The 22,416-nt window shown below is 37.2% G+C and overlaps 2 protein-coding genes and 1 non-coding gene across 3 annotated transcripts in view; 2 read left to right on the forward strand and 1 right to left on the reverse strand.

Moving 5' to 3' along the window:
- The window catches only part of LOC146141448 (uncharacterized), a 190,140-nt gene that overhangs the window by 141,803 nt on the left and 25,921 nt on the right, over positions 1 to 22,416 (forward strand). The window lies entirely within an intron of this gene.
- On the reverse strand, positions 349 to 8,230 carry LOC146141450 (uncharacterized). The gene is made up of 5 exons (XM_083390044.1): positions 8,144 to 8,230; positions 2,397 to 2,701; positions 2,058 to 2,266; positions 587 to 686; positions 349 to 466 (listed from the first exon to the last, which is right to left on the reverse strand). The coding sequence occupies exons 1-5, from the start codon at positions 8,228 to 8,230 to the stop codon at positions 349 to 351; spliced, it is 819 nt and encodes a 272-aa protein (XP_083246170.1).
- Trnaa-ggc (transfer RNA alanine (anticodon GGC)) lies at positions 6,411 to 6,485 on the forward strand. Its single transcript has one exon. It is a non-coding gene; the product is annotated as a tRNA-Ala (tRNA).

A 22,416-nucleotide genomic window follows, 5' to 3' on the forward strand; every position in this document is an offset into this window, starting at 1 on the left:
CTTGTGTACACGATGGGTAGGCGTTTTGGAAACTTTGTCTGCTCGCAGACCAACCTCGTTCCAACTGCGATAAAATACCATCACAATTGATTCTTGCTGGAAAAGTCTTCGTTGTATGAAATGTGAATATTTTATAGATAATTTACAATAACCGATATATGTCAATAAATAAAAGCGTCCCAATCTCTATAACGAGTTTTCAGATTTTCCAAAACGTGAAGTCATACAAGTGCAGTTTAAATATTTACGAAATATATATTTTTTATACTTTATATAACAACATAATTGTAGATTTGTATTTCTACACCACAAATCTAATCCCTTCAACACTAGTAGATATTAATAAGCCTACTTTTGTCGACACACATCCTGACCAACACCGCGTTGCCTTATCTGGATATTCGGAGAATGGAATATACCAGAGTTGTTGTTCTTCAGGTTTCTAAGGTGATGAATAAACTCACATCTGTAAAAACAAAAGTCTTTTTTTATATATAGTATTGTCAAATAGAAAGGTTAAGTGACATGGTACACCTAATTTTAGCAATTTTGTTATAATGATTTTGTACGCCCATTACAACCTTACCGTGATGAGAGCTTGTTATGTTCCTCGTAGGGTTTGTCCTCCATTTTCCAACGGTGTATTCTTATGTTGTAGAACCAGCACTTTGTGTAGTCGCCAAAGCCTAGATATGGTTGTCGGTGTGTGAGCGTGTGTGGTTTGATATTAAAACAGTATCGGAGTTAACACTTGTTAGTTATCAGTATTCACTTTTTTCAGAAAAGCAACTATTTTTGCCACCATAACATGAGTTTTATAAAATGGACTTTTATAAAATATATATGACTTACCGAGATAATACAACCCAGCTTGAGCCATTTGGTGTGGGGTTGAATAAACAAATGAAGTACTTAAATAATAATCTTATGTATCAACACGAACATCCAACGTACAATGCCAACCTAGAGCCCTCAGACTACTTTAAAAAAGTTTACTTAATTACAAGGCACAAGCTACCACGCTGTAGGCCAGGGGGGCGCAAATATTTTTTGTTGCGGCCCAAAAATAGTAGTCCTAAGGGTTTTTTTTCATTTTTTTAAGTTTTTTTCCAATATCGGGTTTTGCTTTTTTTCTACTAAAACAGTAGTTGATAAGGTTATGTTAAATAATCTGGGACTTTCGGTTTAACTGTAAATATCATTTTTTTATAAAAAGACTAATCCTAATTTCGAATTGAAGCATGTTGAGTTATTTGGAATGTATAGTTTTCAGCTCTTCTGTGCACTAATGTAAATCATAAACACAACAAATATACGTCGCTTATATAGATTTTCGCGACCCAAATTTTTTTTTGCAGACCCCTGCTGTTACTTTTTGGAACAAACAACTCAATGCTGTTAAGATATAAAAAGCATTGTTTTCGTAGTGAACTGTTAGGTGCACATATGGAGAGTGCACTTTGTGGACTGGTGTATTGTATAGCAGTCAAGCACAGCCGAACGAACTTTAGTGGTCCTGCTGGCTCTTTTCCATGATGCCCTGCGTGCGATTATCTTTTGTAAACGTTTGTTCCGGCCTCTTTTGAATTTTAACATACGAATCTGAATACTGTTTGTAAAAAATGTTTTTACCGTGCCTTTCAAGATCGCCAATCATTATACCTGACCATAACGCAATATTTGGTAGCGTGTATTTAATAAACTTTTCTAACAACTCTGGACAGAAAAAATTGTTGGTTAATTCACCATATGACAGAATATTTGTTTTTGCATTTTTAATTACGTTCGCAAAAATATCCCAAAAAGGATTTAATTCAAAATCAATAATTTGGATTTCGTCTTCTTCCTTATCAACATCCGAAACAAATTCATCATAAGCGATTTGACCTCCGATTTTTTGCCGTAAAAATCTCCAACTGCTTTCCGCATTAATTGCATTTCGCGTCAAGAATAAAATAGTCATGTGACAAATAATTAAAAAAATAATAATAATTTCGGTTATTTCTTCCATGGTACCAGCGCAAGTAATTAAATCCATAATATACATTACTTCACGCCTGCGCTTGCAGCATCGAAGCGAGTTCTATCATGATAAATTCTTAAAGTGTCCTCAGACCACAACATAACTGAGCGCGGCTCACCTGACCATTTAAAACGTAAAACGCCTGGGAGCTTTTCTCCGACTCCATTATCCTGCTGATGTAAAAACATTTTTTGCAGCGCTCCTATCTCGCTTTTATCCAATACTTGGATTTTTTTTCCAATACTTGGAGATTCGCCGGGGGTTAACGTTTTCCAATTTTTCCTTTAGTGCGTCTCTGCGGGATCCTTTTAAGTAACAACCTGCCGTGTCATCCGCATGATGTTTTGTACTGCCGCTGTAGGATACGTGAAACTCTTTGATGATTTTGTCGTAAACTTTTATTTCAAAACGACGATCGCAAGCATTAAATTTACATTTACCGGAACAAGAAAAAACGATTTTGGATCTATCCGATTTATTCCAACGGTGACATTTGAAAATGAACGAACAGTATCCATTAGATTGTTTTAAATATTTTCGAATAATATCACCCCAGTTCTTATTTTTAGCATAACGTCCTTCGACTGAATTGTAAATTAAATCCCAATCATTTGGCGTTAAAACAAACACGGCTGAATCGCTGAGTGGTTCCGTAACTGTAGAAAGTTCTGCAAACACCTGGTTTATATTCAACTTTAGCAGTTATGAGTTTTCAAAGAAACAGTAAACACCCAGTCCGAATGAATTTAAACATGATTTATGTCTCATTTTGAAGGTGGTGACTCCTAGTTTATATCGTTAAAATTTGAACTTGTTGGCTCAACAGTTAAGGGTTAATATCGCTGAATATTAATATTCATATTTTTGAATATTAATTTTTTTTCAATATTTTTCGCTAAAAGTGTGATTGCTGGAAAGATGTAACCAATACAAGGACTGTGTAACAATTTCAACTTTGTAGCGTCATTTTTAATTGCTTTATGCGAACATTAATTACGAAAGGCGTTTTTTCGAATTTGGGCAGTTATGAATTTTCAAAGAAACAGTAAACACCCAGTCCGAATGAATTTAAACATGATTTATGTCTCATTTTGAAGGTGGTGACTCCTAGTTTATATCGTTAAAGTTTGAATTTGTTGGCTCAACAGTTAAGGGTTAATATCGCTGAATATTAATATTCATATTTTTGAATATTAATTTTTTTTCAATATTTTTCGCTAAAAGTGTGATTGCTGGAAAGGTGTAACCAATACAAGGACTGTGTAAAAATTTCAACTCTGTATCGTCACAACTTTCGGAGATATTGCCCCAAACCTATTCCAGCGCGCCAAGTTCGTAAGAGGGGTTAGTGGATTTTTGCGGAGAAAAGTGTATACCTCAATTAACTAATTTATGTTCTATTTAAAGTAGAAGGGTGCAACAGTTTTCAATGGCGAGCCAATTTCGATTAAAGCGACCAACAAGAATTTCTCAGGGAAGCGAAAATGTAAACGAAATTAAAATTAAAATAACAAGACGCAATTCAAAATATAATCAAGTGAAACTCCAAGTTTGTCGAAGTTTTGAAAAATATAGTACAGTTTGTTAAACACAACAAAAATGTATTCTGAAGTTTGTCACTTCCATATTTAGAGTGCGCTTTACTCTGCTCAAGTTATTATTCAATATGCGCTTGCACATATTCTAGCGTGAGTCTTTAGTGCGTGAAAAAAGTCACTGCTAAGTGATGTCTTACTGAGGGTCACATGAGATAATTGGAGTGCGTCAGGGGCAGCACTAACAACACTAAGACACTAAAATACGTGGTGAGCAAAGTGAGCGCGAAATTTGTTGGTTAGATCCGCATTTTTCCGGACTTTACGCATTTACAAAGCTAAAATAGGCAAAAAATACAGTTTAGGAGCGGGACAGGACCACATGCAAAATTTGCCAAATCCGACGAGTCCCTAAGCGTAAAATATTTACGTAAATAAAACACGCATTCACCTAAAATTCAAAACCAAGTGCATATGTCAATTTTCTACCATATATATGCTTTTCACTTTTACAATTTATAGTTTGCGGCCTTATATGTTTTGAATTAAGCACTGCGCATGCCCACGTCGGACTATGACAGATTTCCATAGTCTTTCTCGAGTCCCAAGTCCGACTGCACACTCCACAGACCTGATCAATAGTAATTTGCGCAAATTTTATGGTTTGCAAAAAAAAAACATATATATCTGTTGCTGTTACAGTTTACGTGTCTCGTTTTTAGAGTACAGTTAAACGATTTAAAATTAGTTCTCTGGCGTTGTTTGCAAGGAAAGAGATCGTCAACCTCACGTTTTAAAACACTTTAAGCAATGGCGTCTAAGTTTGCTTTTTGATTTATATAATCCCCCGATGAATGTTTTTTTCAAGCTAATAAGGCCCTTTAAAAATGTTTCTAACAAATATTGCTTAAACGATACGTGATTCACAAGGGTACTAAGTATAACATTTTTTCTTTTTTTTCGTTATATTTTTTTTAAGTTTCACAAATATTATTACTAACACAAAGTCTTACCAAAAGTTCCCCAACTTTTTTCCTTGTTGTACCTTTAACATAATTACACATTGGTCGAATAAAATCCAGGGCAGTTGATAGTCGTGACGGGATATTATGCTGCGTTTAACTTGGGATCCAATAATACCGCAAGAATGGTAATTTAAAGGAGGTAAAGCTTGGCAATATATGTGCAAAGGCTGTGGGCTTGTGTCTCGAGTAAGACAACGTAAGATTGCCGTAGTCCGAATCCGACGTGTGCGGTACTAAATTCGGAACTGATAAGGCGGCAAACTGTAAATTGTAAAGATAAAGCATAATGTAATACGCTATTGTTGCCAGGCATAATATATAACGGAGTGTTGCTCTTCCAGCAAAATATATATATAATAAATATATTATATTTTTTTTTTCTGGAAGAGCAACACTCCGTTATATGAAGCATAATGGTGGAAAATTTCCCAGCCACATATTGTGAGTGATTAAGTTGTACGAGACCCCTACTATGAGTGGATTGCTGTAAATCTATCCTACTTTAATTTCCTGAATGGGTGAAAGTGGGACTTACCTATATAATGGTTAAATACAAGCTGTGGAAGTCTGAATCGACTTTATTTTTTCGGCCGAAGTTGGACTCAGGATGTTTTACCCGACTTATGCGCAAGTTTTCTTTTACACGCCGACGATTGCAAAGAAACTGTGTTCTCTAATCGTTTGTAACAAAGTTTCGTTCTAGATTTGTGCGAATGTCAATACCAGAAAAAAACCTCTTGACATTGTAGCTAAGTTAAAGACCACTGTATAGCTTCATCCAGGATAAAGATACACTCATATTGTACGTTTGTGTTTCTAACGGCAAAAACCGGGGAAGATAAAACAGGCACCGTTGAATAGTTTCGGGTTGCAGGGACGGCGAGGAAGCGCGCCGTATATTTGAACCCCAGCAGTGGCGTAGCCAGCCAAAAAACATTTTTGAGGGGGGGAAAAAGTTTTAACTCTTTTGTTTAGCTTTTGTCATTAAATTTACTGCCATAACGAACACAAATAACAATGCTAGCAAACCGTTTCGAGCAGCAACTGACGGAGTGTTAACGTAATACCCCAAAAAACATTCAAAAAGCAAAAACTGTCTAAAAGTAGTAAAACTTTACATTAATGTACAGCAAACGTAATATTACTATACATTGTCAGTGATGTAACAGTGCATGACAATTGAAGGTTTGGCATGCCAATGATCGACTGCTGTGGTACTCCTCATCAATGCTAAAAAAAGTATTAAGAGCAAAATATTTATAAATTTTGTGGGGAGGGGCATGGCCTTTGTGCTCCCCTTGGCTACGCCTTTGGTCTCCAGTCATTGTGAAGAATCAGATTTCAGTTCTTGTTTGGGGACGCGTTTATAGTCTGTGGTTTTTACTATTGTTCTCTTGCGTTGAACCATAAGCTTGAGGACCACCAACCTCGAAATCCAGGGCTTTACCAATTCAAGAAAAATATAAAAACAGCAAATTAAGGTCGACATTTTTAATTGAATTAATGTTTTATAAGTTCCTTTAACAAGCTTACATTGGAACCTTCCAAGCGTTGGCAAGGTTTTACCATTTCCTCATTTTGAAATATTTTATTTTGGCGGTATTTTGTATATTACGAATTTGGGTAAATATTATGAAACATATCAAAATCCTACACCGAAAAGCCATTGCAGACTCACCGAATCTGTCGATCAATGATGCAAGCAGAGCAGACTAGAAAAACAACTAGCCTGCAGTGAGGTTCGAACTCACGACCTCCGGAGTTGCTTGTACTAACAGATTGAGCAAGCATTGGCGTATGGTTGTTTCTCGACTCGTTCCCTTCTGAGCCTGCATAGCTCAGTTGGTAGAGCGACGGTCCCGGCTTGACCGGAGGTCGTGAGTTCGAACCTCACTGCAGGCTAGTTGTTTTTCTAGTCTGCTCTGCTTGCATCATTGATCGACAGATTCGGTGAGTCTGCAATGGCTTTTCGGTGTACTAATAATACGTAAGCCGTTATCGTTGGTCAAAAAGCAGCTTCAGAAGGGCTAGATCTCAGTTGTAAGCACACATATATGTGTGTACATATGTTTCATATCAAAATCCTATGTGACTTTAGGTATTTGTTGATATGCGAAACTTTCAAACTAGTTTTTTTTTTTCGTCTCGAATTGTTTTCACAATGTTCCAGATGAAATTGCCCATGCGTTAAGGCTGGTTCGCACTAGACGCGTCTGCGTTAACGTAAAACGTTTTTAAAAAACGCTTTCGGTTGCGGAAAAGTTGAATATTTCATCTTTGACGCCTTCGGTTAGAAGCGAGGAAATTTGCCGTTAACGCTGGCAACGCGTTATGTGTGAACTGGACGACGTTAGCCGTTAGACGCCAGACGCTAACGCTAGACGTTAACGCGTCTAGTGTGAAACAGCCTTTATCCAAACAAAATTTATTAACTATTGAAACGGTGTTAAATATATTGTAGCTTAGGAGCGTATTTTAAATAGTAGCGTTTCTAACGGCAAAACCGTTGAAGCTAAAAACAGCCACCGTTGAATAGTTTCGGGTTCAAAGGACGGCGAGACAGCGTGTCGCATATTTGTCCCCAGTCATTGTGAAGAATCACGTTTCAGCTCTTCTTTGTCAAAAACTTTCGTTGGTCGGTGGGACGCGTTTATAGTCTGTTGTTTTTACTATTGTTCTCTTACGTTGAACCATAAGCTTGAGGACCACCAACCTCGAAATCCAGGGCTTTACCAATTCGAGAAAAGTGTAAAAACAGCACATGAAGGTCGACATTTTTAAATGTTTTAAAGTTCCCTTAACAAGCTTACAATGGAACCTTCGAAGCGGGGGCAAGGTTTTACCATTTCCTCATTTTGAAATATTTTATTTTGGCGGTATTTTGTATATTACGAATTTGGGTAAATATTATGAAACATATCAAAATCCTATGTGACTTTAGGTATTTGTTGATATGCGAAACTTTCAAACTAGTTTTTTTTTTTCGTCTCGAATTGTTTTCACAATGTTCCAGATGAAATTGCCCATGCGTTAAGGCTGGTTCGCACTAGACGCGTCTAGCGTTAACGTAAAGCGTTTTTAAAAAACGCTTTCGGTTGCGGAAAAGTTGAATATTTTATCTTTGACGCCTTCGGTTAGAAGCGAGGAAATTTGCCGTTAACGCTGGTAACGCGTTATGTGTGAACTGGACGACGTGAGCCGTTAGACGCCAGACGCTAACGCTAGACGTTAACGCGTCTAGTGTGAACCAGCCTTAATCCAAACAAAATTTATTAACTATTGAAACGATGTTAAATATATTGTAGCTTGGGAGCGTATTTTAAATAGTAGCGTTTCTAACGGCAAAACCGTTGAAGCTAAAAACAGCCACTGTTGAATAGTTTCAGGCTCCAAGGACGCCGAGACAGCGCGTGTATATTTGTCCCCAGTCATTGTGAAGAATCACCTTTCAGCTCTTCTTTGTCCAAACCTTCCGACGGTTGGTGGGACGAGTTGTTACAAACCAATCGTTACCAAGCGTTGAACGAAAACTTCGCAGCGCCAACTTGCTCGTATCTCACCCTCTCAGTTGAATTGTATTCTGATTTAATTAGGTTCAGTGACGACTTACAAGCCATATACATCGAAGCTTGGACGTTAATTTCCATCCTTGTGCAATATTTTGCGACATTCAATCCGATGCTATTTGCAAAGCAACAGCGCATTACGTTCGACAAACTTTGTAGTTTGCAGTAAATCAGGCTTTTCAATTTACGGTGTTGCATTTCCCCATTAAATTATTCACAGCAGAGGAATCTTAAAACGAGAGAAATACCAAATGTTGGGCAACAACTACACCCTTACACCGTTTCAAAGAAATCCAGGTGTAAAGTGAATGTCGCCTGATACCTGTGTTCTTGGCTCTGTATGATAATGTCGACATTGTTTTGTGCGCACATCAATTGTTCGACTTTCTTGTGCTTTATACTTTGCTTTCTCAAACTCAGTTATAGCTATACCTTCACAGAAGTTAACATTCCAATAACTGATTTTGTTCCATTTTTTTAGACGACTTTGTATTTGGTAAAACTTGTGAAATGTTTAACTAATCGAACACTAGTTCAAGAATGTCCGGCCCTGGCAACCCCAACCAAGTAAGTTTTTTGAAAAAAAAAACAAAGTAATTTTTCTATAGAGTGTTCTAGGCAACAGGGGACGTGGCGTTATTTTGCACTATGTGCGCAAAAAATGTGCCCGCGAAAATGCGTTTTTCCAGAATGTGCGCACATTTTCGCATGCACATTTTAGCGCACATAGTGCAAAATAACGCCCCGTCCCCCTGTTCGCATCCTCGTCTCGTTCTACGGATTTCCGATATATTAATGGGTCCAATCCAATACCCGATAACTACTAATTTGAAATAGGGATTTGCGATTCAAAGCTGCCATTCCTATAAGAAAAAAAAACAATTTTTGAAACAAGATTTGTTTTTCCAGTAAATAGTAGGTTGACAACTAAATGTTATTAAATCTTAGCTCTAAAGCACATTTTGGCCCAAATAGCCGGAAAAATACGTTCAAATTTAATACGTTTTCTTGCTCGAGAAATGCAACATCATTTGTTAGGATCGGATTGCAGTAGTATTTTATAAGCACCAGGTGTGACAATAAAATGTCAAGTTTGGACATGTTACCGATTAAACCCTTTACGTAAATCTGCACAAATTTTAAAGAAGATTTAGGTTTATTAAATATCTCCTTTTGGAGAGCTTCGAATCGATAAATGAGGACAAATCCGCAACACTAGAATACACTGAAAATGCCCTTTACGCTATAGCAGATGAGTTTTACGATTTTGCTTCATAACATGCTATTTAATTATAGTGAAAAGAAGTTTTTCTGGTACTTTTTATTTTATCCTTTTGGCTACCTATCCTGTGTGAGATAAAAATCCCAATTTTTGGCGATTACGAACAACTCAGTTGGTATCTTTTTAAACATCCGAAACGTCAGATAAAACAGTTAAGTAATGGAAGAACTTCTTTTAAGTATAAAGGCCCTATACCTTACCTGGTAGCAACAGCATATTCATTTTATTTAAATTTGCATACACACAGTATAGATTGGATTATAATCAATGTTTTTACATTGCCATTAATTAAATGTTTGTAAAAGCAACTTTGAAAAAAGTAAAATAAATTGAATAAGCTTTTAAGTGAAATATATGTGAAAATAAACAGAAGCTATATAATATACATTTTAAATTCTGTTATCAAAACTAAATAAAAAATTGAACATCACCGTTATTTATACAGGGTGAAAATGCACCTCAGCTTCCACCAGCAAACAACCAGCCAATCAATGTGCTACCTGTAAACATTGGTGACGATTACGGCCATCAAGGTCCCATACAAAACCTCCATGGTGACGTTCATATATATGGCCAGCAGCTACAGGGACGTGGAGTGGCTTCCGACTTAACAGTGGCCTCACTTGACAACGGTTGGTGATAACTTCGAATTAAAACGAATGACCAAGTGTGGGTTGCGCTACAGTAGTGACATCTTTACGTGCAATAAAACCAAGCCCGTAAACGCGACTGTATTTTAAGTGGTTTTTGATGGATTTCAGACACATTTAGTTTTGATCGTTGTTTCTTTAAGTTGAAAGCGGCTAGGCTAGAACATGGGGTCGGCAACCCCTGGCACGCGCGCCAAAAGTGGCACGCGGGATGATTTTGCAGGGCACGCCGAATGATTCGGCCGTGTTCGTGTCACAAATTAGTGTTTAAACTGTTGTATTTAACATTATTTTTTATGGGCCTTAAACTTGTTGTTTACGACTACCGTTCGTAATACGTCACAATGCCCTAAAATTGGCGGGATGTGTACTGCGTTAAAGCAGGGCATTCTACATTAAAAGTAATTAAGCACGTGTGTTTTTGTGCGACTGAGAAACCAAGCTAAAAGCGAAACTGATAGTTAACACCTCTAGGTATCGGCTGAAAAGCGTAAAGTATATCTAAAATAGTGGGCACAGTATTGTGTTCGTGACAGTTCGTTTTTTTAGTATCTTTACAGAATTTAACTTATGAAATTAGGTTTAATGACTTCTCTTCCAAGATTCGTAAATTACATGTCAGAGTCACAGGAGGGCTGCGGAGTCAACTCGGGACTCGAGTAAGACTAGGCAAAAAGAGTCCGACGTGTGCGCATGCGCAGTACCACATTTCGAAACTGATAAGGCATATGATGTCATATTTTCTATGACCCCTATGAGTGGATTGCTGAATACCCATCTTATTTTAGTTACGTAAATGTGTGAAATTCAGTCTGTAGAGTCTGAGCCGGACTCGAGACTCGATGAAATTGCACATTTGGCCGTAGTCGGACTCGGGTTGTTTCTTACCGTAGCCGTGGTTGCCAGTGCAAAACCAAGCATAGAAAAATGTTTGGCACGCGAGTTGTTGATATTTTTAAATTGTTCATAAACTGGCACACTGTATACGAAAGATTGCCGACCCCTGGACTAGCATAAAGCAGTGTGCGTTGCCAGGTAATATTTCACCGTGGTACGAATTGACGTAACTCGGCAATACATTGATGACTTATCATGAATGCAAATTGATAAAGCACAATACTAGTATTTAAGCCTAAATTTATGATTCGCATTTGGCTTTAAATCGCCTTAGCAGCTGGATAGAAATGGTTTCGTTGTTTCGAATACAAAAAGTTAAAAATATAGTATTTCCATTTTAAATCATATAAATCATCCTAATTTCAAACAACATAATAGTATACCCATTTTAAACAATATAATAGTGACCTCATTTCTAATTCATTTGGAAAAACTACAGTAGAATGATGTGTTTTTCAACTGAATAGGCCTAATGTCTTTTAAGTTGTTTTTGCATTTACTCATAATTAATGGCGAAAATTGTGGCATCGTTTCATTTAAATTGTAATACGATGACGTTCAATTAACCCTACAATGATGTTAATGTCGTTTGCTAGAGCGATTACCGATATTGCTGATCCCAGTTAAAAATACTTATGAGTTTCTTCTAAACCTGACTACGCCCCAAAGTGCATTTTGCAAAATCGAAATATATAACTGAGCAAAGCCAGCTTACGCTTACAAGAGCCATTTCTAGCTTATCGCTCGCTTGCGATTTGCGCTGAAGTAAATTAAACACGAGGCGTTAACCATTTACTAACTGTTCGGTGGCTGGGTTAAACTAAACGTGCAGAGCAAAATGTTACGCTATATATTATACCAAGGAAGTTATGCAGTCATATCTGTTAGTTAACTCACATCTTAAAACTAAATGGTGAACCAATTGGGTGCATTATAGGATTGCGGAAACCATTGAATTTCATTCGTTTTATTCCTGCCTTGGTAGTGTTCAGCTTTAAACAAACGTTTTTACGTTTTCAGCAACATCATGGCAAGAAAAGTTTCAGGAAGCAGCTGATAAGGTCATCGGAACTCTACCAAGCAACCCAGTTCCTCTTGACATCATTCGGGATTCGCAAGCACCATTGGAGGAGTTTGGTTTAAAAGGAACTCAGCAACTCAGAGAAAAACAGGTCAAATCAACCACGCTTAAACTCAACCAACTATTTACTGCTGCAAAACAAGAAGCAATCGATCAAGCCAAAAGTAAGAACTTTAGAAATAAAGCAGCATTTGACGATTACGTGGAGAGGCATGGCAACGTGGTCGGTATGACTGGAATAGCTGGAATTGGAAAAACTACTGCTACTATACAGACACTAGCGGAGCTTGCAGATAAATTACCAGCAGACGGAAAGGGATATTGGCTTTTTAAATACTTGAAGACTGTAGATCTTAACAAAAAAATAGGTGTTCTGGAACTCCTGTCATCCAACCCAAACCGGAAACACACAAAGGAAATAGATGATCAAATACTGGAAAGACTTTCCAAATCCAACAAGCTGTTTATCTTCCTGGATGGTTTGGACGAACCTAGGTTCAAAGATCTCGACTTTGATGCTCCAGTGATCGGATTGTACGATCGCGCAACGCCGGTTGTCATTCTACAAAACCTACTTCGTGGCGACATTCTTCTAAATGCTCACAAGCTGCTTACTTCACGACCGGGAGCTTTTCTCAAGCTACATCCAAGCTGCAAGCCCCACTTTGTAGTCAAGGTAATCGGCTTTAACGAAAGCTCTCAAGATTTGTATTTCCGACAAATTTGCCCAAAGCAAGAAGATTATGAGAAGGTCACCAAGTCACTTGGTCAAAACCCACACGTAAAGGATTTGTGCTTTCTTCCTATATTTGCGAAAATCGTCGCTCCTTACATCATAAAGCATGGCACTAAAGATGGCACATTTACGCTCACAGATGTGTTTGCGGCTTTTGTGTCCGATTGCATTCACTCGCCTAAGTCTAAGGAACACCCCAGAATTTTGCGCAAACTTTTAGACCTGGCTTTACACGGAATGCTCAATGACAAGATCACATTCGATGAAGAAGACTTTGATGAAGTCGGACTTGATGCTGAAGGAATGGAGGACTTTCTCAACATGCAAGTTTTCTCCAGCGACCTCAACCTTCGTGTATTGGAAGGGGATAAAGTATTCTTCTTCAATCATCTTCTATGGCAAGAATTTTATACATCACTCAAGCTGTTGTTCGATACAGACCTGGCTACATTTTCTGGGCTGATGCAAAGCATGGAAAGTAATACGTGGGAAATGGTTCTTCGGTTTCTTTTCGGGTTGCTAAACACGGGACTCCACCAAAAACTAAAGCCTATTTTTAAAATCTCTTCCACCGATGTTGCAAGCAAGAAAGATTTGCTAAAAGGCTTGATTGATTCGCTTGGATCCAAACTTTTATCAAACGATAACGAGAGCTTTAACTCCAAATTGTTTAAGCTTTGTAGTTTGGCGCAGGAATCAAACGATGAAGAAATCACTGCAAAAGTGGCCGATTCCCTCCCTGGAGAGCTTCTTATAAATGGTGGAACGATCCTTCCCAGTGAAGCGTCAAGTCTCTGTCACGTGCTTCGAGCAACACAAAGGGAGCTGGTCATCAGCATCGCGGCTAACTACTCAGCCATATTTACCGGCAACGGTTTAGAAATGTTGATGGAGACAATGGCGAGAACCAAACACAAGGTTTGTGAAGTTTTACGGTTTCTAGTCGTTTTAATTTTTATTCACCATTTTATATAAAATGCAACAAAGCAGCGAAAAACGCCAAACGAACCCTGCACCATTTTGAAGCCACACAACATTTAATTCTCTTAAGCAGAAGTCGGCAACCTTTTTCTAGTCCCGGGCCTAACACAAACTTAAAAAGGGCTCGGCGAGCCGTAATAAATATAAACTTCAATTTTCGTAGAATGTTGAGTTTTGAGCGTTTCATTATAATAACTGTTAATCAGGGGCGACCTAGTTTTTTAGTTAAAAATCAGCTATTATCTAACATTTGAAAAAAAGGACGGTAAAGCGTTTGCGCCAAGCGCGACGAAATGCAATGTGGATTAAAATCGATTAAACATTTTGCAAATATTTAATGTTCCGGGGGTATCGAAAGGACGTGAGGTTCATCGAGTGTGCTGCCGACGATAAACATAGTCTAATCATAAGCGACATTAATGGTTCTCTATTTGGTTATGGGTTATGGTTGGGATAACTAATATCTGTTAACTGTAATTGAACCTTTCAATGTTGGTTGCTACCGACAATCAAATACCAGGGTGGAATAGTTTTGGATTAAGGTGTAAATTCATAATCGCAATATAAAAGTGAAAATAAAGATATCAATAAATTTAATCGTTAATCTATGATGTAATTTGAATAGGACCGTTAAATGTCGACATAGTTTATTTTTGTATTTAAACCACACAAGAACTAGTGTGCAGCACCATAAAATGCATTCAGGCATACTAAGATAGCGAAACGTCCATTATTGAGAGTTCTAGTTCATCTACGTCGCATTTGGGCCTAAGAAAATTCGCAAAAAGACCGCAAAATTTTTACATTTATGTAGTTAAAATAAACAACAAATTTTGGCAACGGCCTCTTGCCAAGTTTGTAAAAGAGGTGAGGGCCGGATGAATTACATTGGCGGGGTTACCGACCCCTGCTCTTAAAAGGTACTTTAAACTTCTATCGCCACATGGTGACAGTAGAGTGCCCCGAGTTTTTTGACATTAGTGGACAACTTGTTTTTTCGCAACGGTTTGCTTTCCTGTTGTTCACCGAGAATTGATGACACACACATTGCTGATCGTCGGCAAAAATGTTCATGGTCTGATGTTACGATGTTCAAATGGCGTTGTTATGCCGAAAAACAGACCGTCATTGCTCGCCTCTGAGATTAAACCGGTGAAATTAGAACAAATAACCAACGCGGTTTGTACAACTTTGTTGCGTAATAAAATGCGCGAATTTAATTGAGTCTATTTAGCTAAAAACGCAAAACGCATTTTTTTTTGATTTTATACACTAATATTTTTCTGTTTTATTTTCTGATATAACACACTTAATTGGCGTGACAAATTATGATTTAACCGTTTTTAATTTTGTTAATGCACACTAGTGTTTTGGATGTTATACTCCGCAACCTCCGACCCCTTCGGAGTCACTGTCTCCCCTAAAGCGTTAAACGCTTCCACCCCCCAGCAAGTATCTAATTTTTTTAAGTCACTATCCAGATTTTAATATTTTGTCGATGATACTAACTGGAAACATTTTAGAGCGAGTTTCGTGTTTAATGAGGGGATAATTAATTTACAAACACAAAAGCAAAGTTTTAAATAAAACAAAGTTTAAGCAAGCGAATTTTAGGAACTTTTTAAATCACGTCATTGACTAAAGGTAGCCAACAATGGCGGGCGAGGCAAACTGATCGGCGCATAAGTTTGAGAACCTCTTCTATCTGGGAAAGCTCACAGTCCAACATATCTTGTTGTTATTTTGTAGATGGAGCTTGTAAGTGTGACGACAACTGGATCACGTGACTTCACTGCCTTGTCCAACTGCGTCCATAAGATAAACCGCCTTGTGTTGTACAATAACAGCGATCTGTCCGGTTTCGAGGTTATTACTGAGGCAATCGCACGCAGAGAAACACCAGTAAGTTAACTTACGTAAAACAATTGACACTCACATGGTTTTTGTCATTGCCGCCATTATAGTTAGCCCAATTGTTAAGTATATTGACTTTTACCTTAATTTCATTACAAAGGTTTATTTGTTTTTCCCTCATTGAGCAAATATGATGATTTGTGTCCAGAGAGTAAACCAATATATGAAAGATGCATACACATTTACGAACTTGTCAATTCAACTAAATAAAAACTACATTTTTGGATAGGCATTTTGAGTTTTTACGCAGATTTCACATTTCATTCCATAACAGTCGATATTTAAACACGGGTCACAAAATTGGAAAATCACTTTTTGAAAAATGACTTAACCGATTTATGAAATTTTTCGGAAAATTTAGTAACTGTGAATGTTATTAATGACAAATAGCGTGACGTTTGATGTGATTTTGTTATAGTAATTGGTCGCGCAAATATTTATCGAGTAGAATCTAAATTTAACTTTTACCACTATTCCGGTTTACAATTAATTTTACCTCTGTCTGTAGGTTTTATCAGGTTTAAAATTTCCGTTAACAAACCAAACAATATTTTGTGTAGATGGAAGTATTCTATGTGAACAACTGACGCCATCACACGCAGAAATCATCCCGTATGTTGCCATTAGCGGTTTGAGTAAATACGTTTAACATAAGCCGCACATAAAGTTGGCGCTTGTTGTTGGTCGGCCAAAGTATAAAATTACGAATGCATTCAATTTCGACAACGGCTTTTACTTCCACAAAGATCGTACACGATTGACGCATTTATTATTAAAACCATTTTTTTTAAATTAGATTCTCGCGGAGTGCGAAATTTTTTGCGTAAATAGGCATTTTTAAATATTATTATTATTTTGTAGGGCGAACATGGTCACGTTTTCACCCGGGAAAATATATTTTGCGTCTAAGACACAAGAGTTTCTTGTTTATTCCACAATGATTAGCAAACAGCACCCTAGATGTTATCGAAGCTCATAGCGGAGATAAGTAACAATTGAAACTTCTTGTGATTGTAGATGGAATTGTTGGGACTATATTACAGCAAGCTGGATTTACGTGGTTTGAGCTGCCTGGCAACAAGTGTGCACAACATCAACCAGCTGGTATTGGTGAACTGCGAAATCGATGGTTCCGATCTGCACCTTCTAACCGACGCCATATCACGATCGGATCGGCCTGTAAGTATGTGTTGTAGAAATGAAGGGTGTGTTGAATATTGAAATAAAATGGAGGTAGATAAATCAGGCAACAGCATTGTGAACAAATGTCTTGCTAGTATCTAGGTATACAGAATATTTTGATGAACAGGGTAACAATTTTACCCATCCTTTACTAACCTTAATGAATTCATTGGTCATATAACGGACCTGGTCACGTTGTGTTTTTCCTACTCAATTTTGTTGGACCTTTCTACGATTTTTAAAGGAACATCATATTTCTTAAGATCTAAGTAGAAAAATAAATTTACGAGCCAAAAAGACATATATTAATGTTTTACATCTTTTAAACTTTTGGGTAAACTAATGTTTCTGAAAGTTATTAGCAATGTTCACTAAAACACGAACCCTTAATTTTACTTTTTGGTGTTATACTGTACAACAAGCTAAGCTTAAACCAGATCTGTACAACGTACAACCTTTTTATTGCGGCCCGCGTGAAGCCCACGATGTAATAAAATTTTTCGATTAATTGCCTATATTTTGAATCGGTGTGTACTTATGACGTCATGTTATGACGTAGCTTTGCAAGGCATCCGAAACAAATAATCATTCTACTTCAGTATGTGAAAGTGTTTTTGATTGTTGCAGCCCTACAATTTAAAATGACGCAGGCCTGGTAAAAACTCATCTTCCTTATTACGTACAATTACTCTGTTCACATCGCATTTTGAGTTTTTGTTGAAAAATGCAAAAAAGATAGATAGTTATTTATGCAAGAGTTAGGCGGAATATTTAACACTATAAGTTGATTAAAGCAAAATATTGTTTTAATTCTTATATTTTAAAAATAGTTTACTGCTTAAACCTTAATTTCCGTTAAGTTAAGCCAGGGGCGGGCAACTTGTCCAGACCACGGGCCTGATATGGGAAAGTTGAGTACTTGGTGGGCCGGATTCTTGAATCAACTCAATCGTACTGCCATATCCTGCATGTTATGTCGCATAATGGCGACTGTTTTGGTTCCTGATTTTGAGTCCCTGTTTTTTTTTTGGTGGGCTTAGAAAATTGATTAGGGTTAAAATGATTAGGGAAGTTAGTGATGTACTTACAGGTAGGGTTTGGGGTTAGGTAAAATGTTTTATAGGACTGATTCTGGTTATTTAGACCTTATTTCCGGCGGTTTATGACTTTTTCCAAATTAGACGGTATTACGACTATTAGGTATAAGTTCCATTTTGGTCTTATTTCGACGTTGATGTTGTTCTTAACTTCTTATTTCGATCTTATGGCCGAAGTCCTCTAATTTTAACCCAAAACAAAGAACTAAAAATAACTAACGATCACTGTTATTTGACGTAGTAAGCAAGTAGTGATTGATTGCGGCAGAGGGTTGCAGCGGGCCACATTATCATGTAAGACCGGAAAACTGGGTCCGGCCCACGGGCCGTATGTTCCCGCCGCTGAGTTTAGCTGTCTGAAATTCAGTCTTTCTTCTTCAGTTAATAGTATAAAAAAATACTCCTGATAATGTGTATTATAGGCGATGATAAATCCTTGCACACCCAAATATAATTAAATTAATGCGGTTCAAGTCACCATATTCGTAGATGTTTTATGGATTTATAGAGTAGGTAAGTCTATTAATTAACCGTCATTTATTTTCACAGTTGGAGAAACTGGACCTAAGTAACAACAAGCTGGATTTATATGGTTTGAGCTGCCTGGCATCAAGTGTGCACAACATCAACCAGCTGGTATTGGTGAACTGCGAAATCGATGGTTTCGATCTGCGCCCTCTAACCAGCACCATATCACTATCGGATCGGCCTGTAAGTATGTGTTGTTGAAATGAAGGGTGTGTTGAATATTGAAATAAAATGGAGGTAGATAAATCAGGCAACAGCATTGTGAACAAATGTCTTGCTAGTATCTAGGTATACAGAATATTTTGACGAACAGGGTAACAATTTTACCCAGGCTTTACTAACCTTAATGAATTCATTGGTCATATAACGGACCTGGTCACGTTGTGTTTTTCCTACTCAATTTTGTTGGACCTTTCTACGATTTTTTAAGGAACATCATATTTCTCAAGATCTAAGTAGAAAAATAAATTTACGAGCCAAAAAGACATATATTAATGTTGAACATCTCTTAAACTTTTGGGTAAACTAATGTTTCTGAAAGTTATATGCAATGTTCACTAAAACATGAACCCTTAATTTTACTTTTTGGTGTTATACTGTACAACAAGATAAGCTTAAACCAGATCTGTACAACGTACAACCTTTTTATTGCGGCCCGCGTGAAGCCCACGATGTAATAACATTTTTCGATTAATTGCCTATATTTTGAATCGGTGTGTACTTATTTGTGTATTGCGTGATCATGCATAATATTGTAATGTTCAGTGAAAACAATAAAACGTATAGTTTAGTTATGCCAATAATAGTGAAAGTAACTCAAAGCTTGTTTTTACAAACAACACAGTGAGTTTGTAAAAACATGGGCACAAATACGGGAAGGGCCGAAGGCGCCACCAGGCCAAGGTCCCACAAACTATTTTTTGCCACTTTTACTTTGGAAATACATTTTTTACTCTGTTTATGTGCGTGAAACGCCACCTTTTATATCGAAAGTTTTTCAGTTTAAATCAAATTAACGCAATTTTATTCGTACTTTGCGCGATTAGACTGGAATTCAGCTGCTTATTTGCGTACGAGTTTGCTCGAAAACAACACGTATTTTAAGATTAACTATATGACGTCATGTTATGACGTAGCTTTGCAACGTCATCCCAAACAAATAATCATTCTACTTCAGTATGTGAAAGTGTTTTTGATTGTTGCAGCCCTACAATTTAAAATGACGCAGGCCTGGTAAAAACTCATCTTCCTTATTACGTACAATTACGCTGTTCACATCGCATTTTGAGTTTTTGTTGAAAAATGCAAAAAAGATAGATAGTTATTTATGCAAGAGTTAGGGGAATATTTAACACTATAAGTTGATTAAAGCAAAATATTGATTTAGTTCTTATATTTTAAAAATAGTTTACTGCTTAAACCTTAATTTCCGTTAAGTTAAGCCAGGGGCGGGCAACTTGTCCAGACCACGGGCCTGATATGGGAAAGTTAAGTACTTGGTGGGCCGGATTCTTGAATCAACTCAATCGTACTGCCATATCCTGCATGTTATGTCGCATAATGGCGACTGTTTTGGTTCCTGATTTTGAGTCCCTGTTTTTTTTTGGTGGGGCTTAGCAAATTGATTAGGGTTAAAATGATTAGGGGAGTTAGTGATGTACTTACAGGTAGGGTTTGGGGTTAGGTAAAATGTTTTATAGGACTGATTTTGGTTATTTAGACCTTATTTCCGGCGGTTTATGACTTTTTCCAAATTAGACGGTATTACGACTATTAGGTATAAGTTCCATTTTGGTCTTATTTCGACGTTGATGTTGTTCTTAACTTCTTATTTCGATCTTATGGCCGAAGTCCTCTAATTTTAACCCAAAACAAAGAACTAAAAATAACTAACGTCACTGTTATTTGACGTAGTAAGCAAGTAGTGGTTGATTGCGGCAGAGGGTTGCAGCGGGCCACATTATCATGTAAGAGCGGAAAACTGGGTCCGGCCCACGGGCCGTATGTTCCCGCCGCTGAGTTTAGCTGTCTGAAATTTAGTTTTTCTTCTTCAGTTAATAGTATAAAAAAATACTCCTGATAATGTGTATTATAGGCGATGATCAATCCTTGCACACCCAAATATAATTAAATTAATGCGGTTCAAGTCACCATATTCGTAGATGTTTTATGGATTTATAGAGTAGGTAAGTCTATTAATTAACCGTCATTTATTTTCACAGTTGGAGAAACTGGACCTAAGTAACAACAAGCTGGATCCACGTGGTTTGAGGTGCCTGGCAAGAAGTGTACACAACATCAACCAGCTGGTATTGGTGAACTGCGAAATCGATGGTTTCGGTCTGCACCTTCTAACCGACGCCATATCACGATCGGATCGGCCTGTAAGTATGTGTTGTTGAAATGAAGGGTGTGTTGAATATTGAAATAAAATGGAGGTAGATAAATCAGGCAACAGCATTGTGAACAAATGTCTTGCTAGTATCTAGGTATACAGAATATTTTGATGAACAGGGTAACAATTTTACCCATCCTTTACTAACCTTAATGAATTCACTGGTCATATAACGGACCTGGTCACGTTGTGTTTTTCCTACTCAATTTTGTTGGACCTTTCTACGTTTTTAAAGGAACATCATATTTCTTAAGATCGAAGTAGAAAAATAGATTTACGAGCCCAAAAGACATATATTAATGTTGAACATCTCTTAAACTTTTGGGTAAACTAATGTTTCTGAAAGTTATTAGCAATGTTCACTAAAACATGAAACCTTAAATTTACTTTTTGGTGTTATACTGTACATCAAGCTAAGCTTAAACCAGATCTGTACAACGTACAACCTTTTTATTGCGGCCCGCGTAAAGCCCACGATGTAATAAAAATTTTCGATTAATTGCCTATATTTTGAATCGGTGTGTACTTATTTGTGTATTGCGTGATCATGCATAATATTGCAATGTTCAGTGAAAACAATAAAACGTATAGTTTAGTTATGCCAATAATAGTGAAAATAACTCAAAGCTTGTTTTTACAAACAACACAGTGAGTTTGTAAAAACATGGGCACAAATACGGGAAGGGCCGAAGGCGCCACCAGGCCAAGGTCCCACAAACTATTTTTTGCCACTTTTACTTTGGAAATACATTTTTTACTCTGTTTATGTGCGTGAAACGTCACCTTTTATATCGAACGTTTTTCAGTTTAAATTAAATTAACGCAATTTTGTTCGTACTTTGCGCGATTAGACTGGAATTTACGATTGGATCGGCCTGTAAGTGTATTAAATAATGGAATGACATTGAGGTGGATAAACCAGGCAAGAGCATTGCTTGTTAGATTTAGTAACCGAACCACTGTCTGGTATACAAAAGATTTTTCCGTAAACTGATCTTTTATGCCACCATGACTAAGTAATTACTGGCAGGGGCGAATGCGAGATTTTTATTTGGGTGGGGCAAAAAAAAAAAATTGTAGATGTAATGTCACAATGCTACGTCAAATCGTGACGTCACAAGTAATGGACATATAGCGTAACGTCAAAACGTGACTATTTTTTAAAATGGAAAAGCAATACCATGAAAAAATGCCTTTGTGTAGTTGCCCAAACAAAAATACAGTTTGGGGGAGCCATGGCCCCGTACCTTCTCCCATGGATCCACCCCTGATTATTGGACTCTAAAATGCCCCTGGCCTGGGTATATTTATTCTGATAGCACTTCTTCTCAATGGACCATTATTAACTGGACATCCTTTTTGTTTGTGTTTTACCAAACAACACTTGAATTTTCGTGCATTCAGTTCATCGTAGTTAGTCCGCAATTCAATTTATTTGCCCAAAATTGATGCAATAACGATTTAAAATAACACCACAATATTAATATTGTTAGATTTGCAAATTTTATTTTAATGCCAGCTCAA

Source organism: Ascidiella aspersa, chromosome 5 (genome assembly GCF_963924565.1).
Source record: "Ascidiella aspersa chromosome 5, kaAscAspe10.2, whole genome shotgun sequence".
Classification (NCBI taxonomy): domain Eukaryota; kingdom Metazoa; phylum Chordata; class Ascidiacea; order Phlebobranchia; family Ascidiidae; genus Ascidiella; species Ascidiella aspersa.

Bases quoted from the DNA above. Each gene is read 5' to 3' on its own strand.
- LOC146141450 (XM_083390044.1), bottom strand. From the start codon at position 8,230: ATGGAAATTAACGTCCAAGCTTCGATGTATATGGCTTGTAAGTCGTCA. The intron at 687-2,057 runs GCGTGAAGTAAT...AACCATATCTAG, and splicing joins CTTCGATGCTGCAAGCGCAG to GCTTTGGCGACTACACAAAG. The intron at 467-586 runs GTAAGGTTGTAA...TTGTTTTTACAG, and splicing joins CATAACAAGCTCTCATCACG to ATGTGAGTTTATTCATCACC.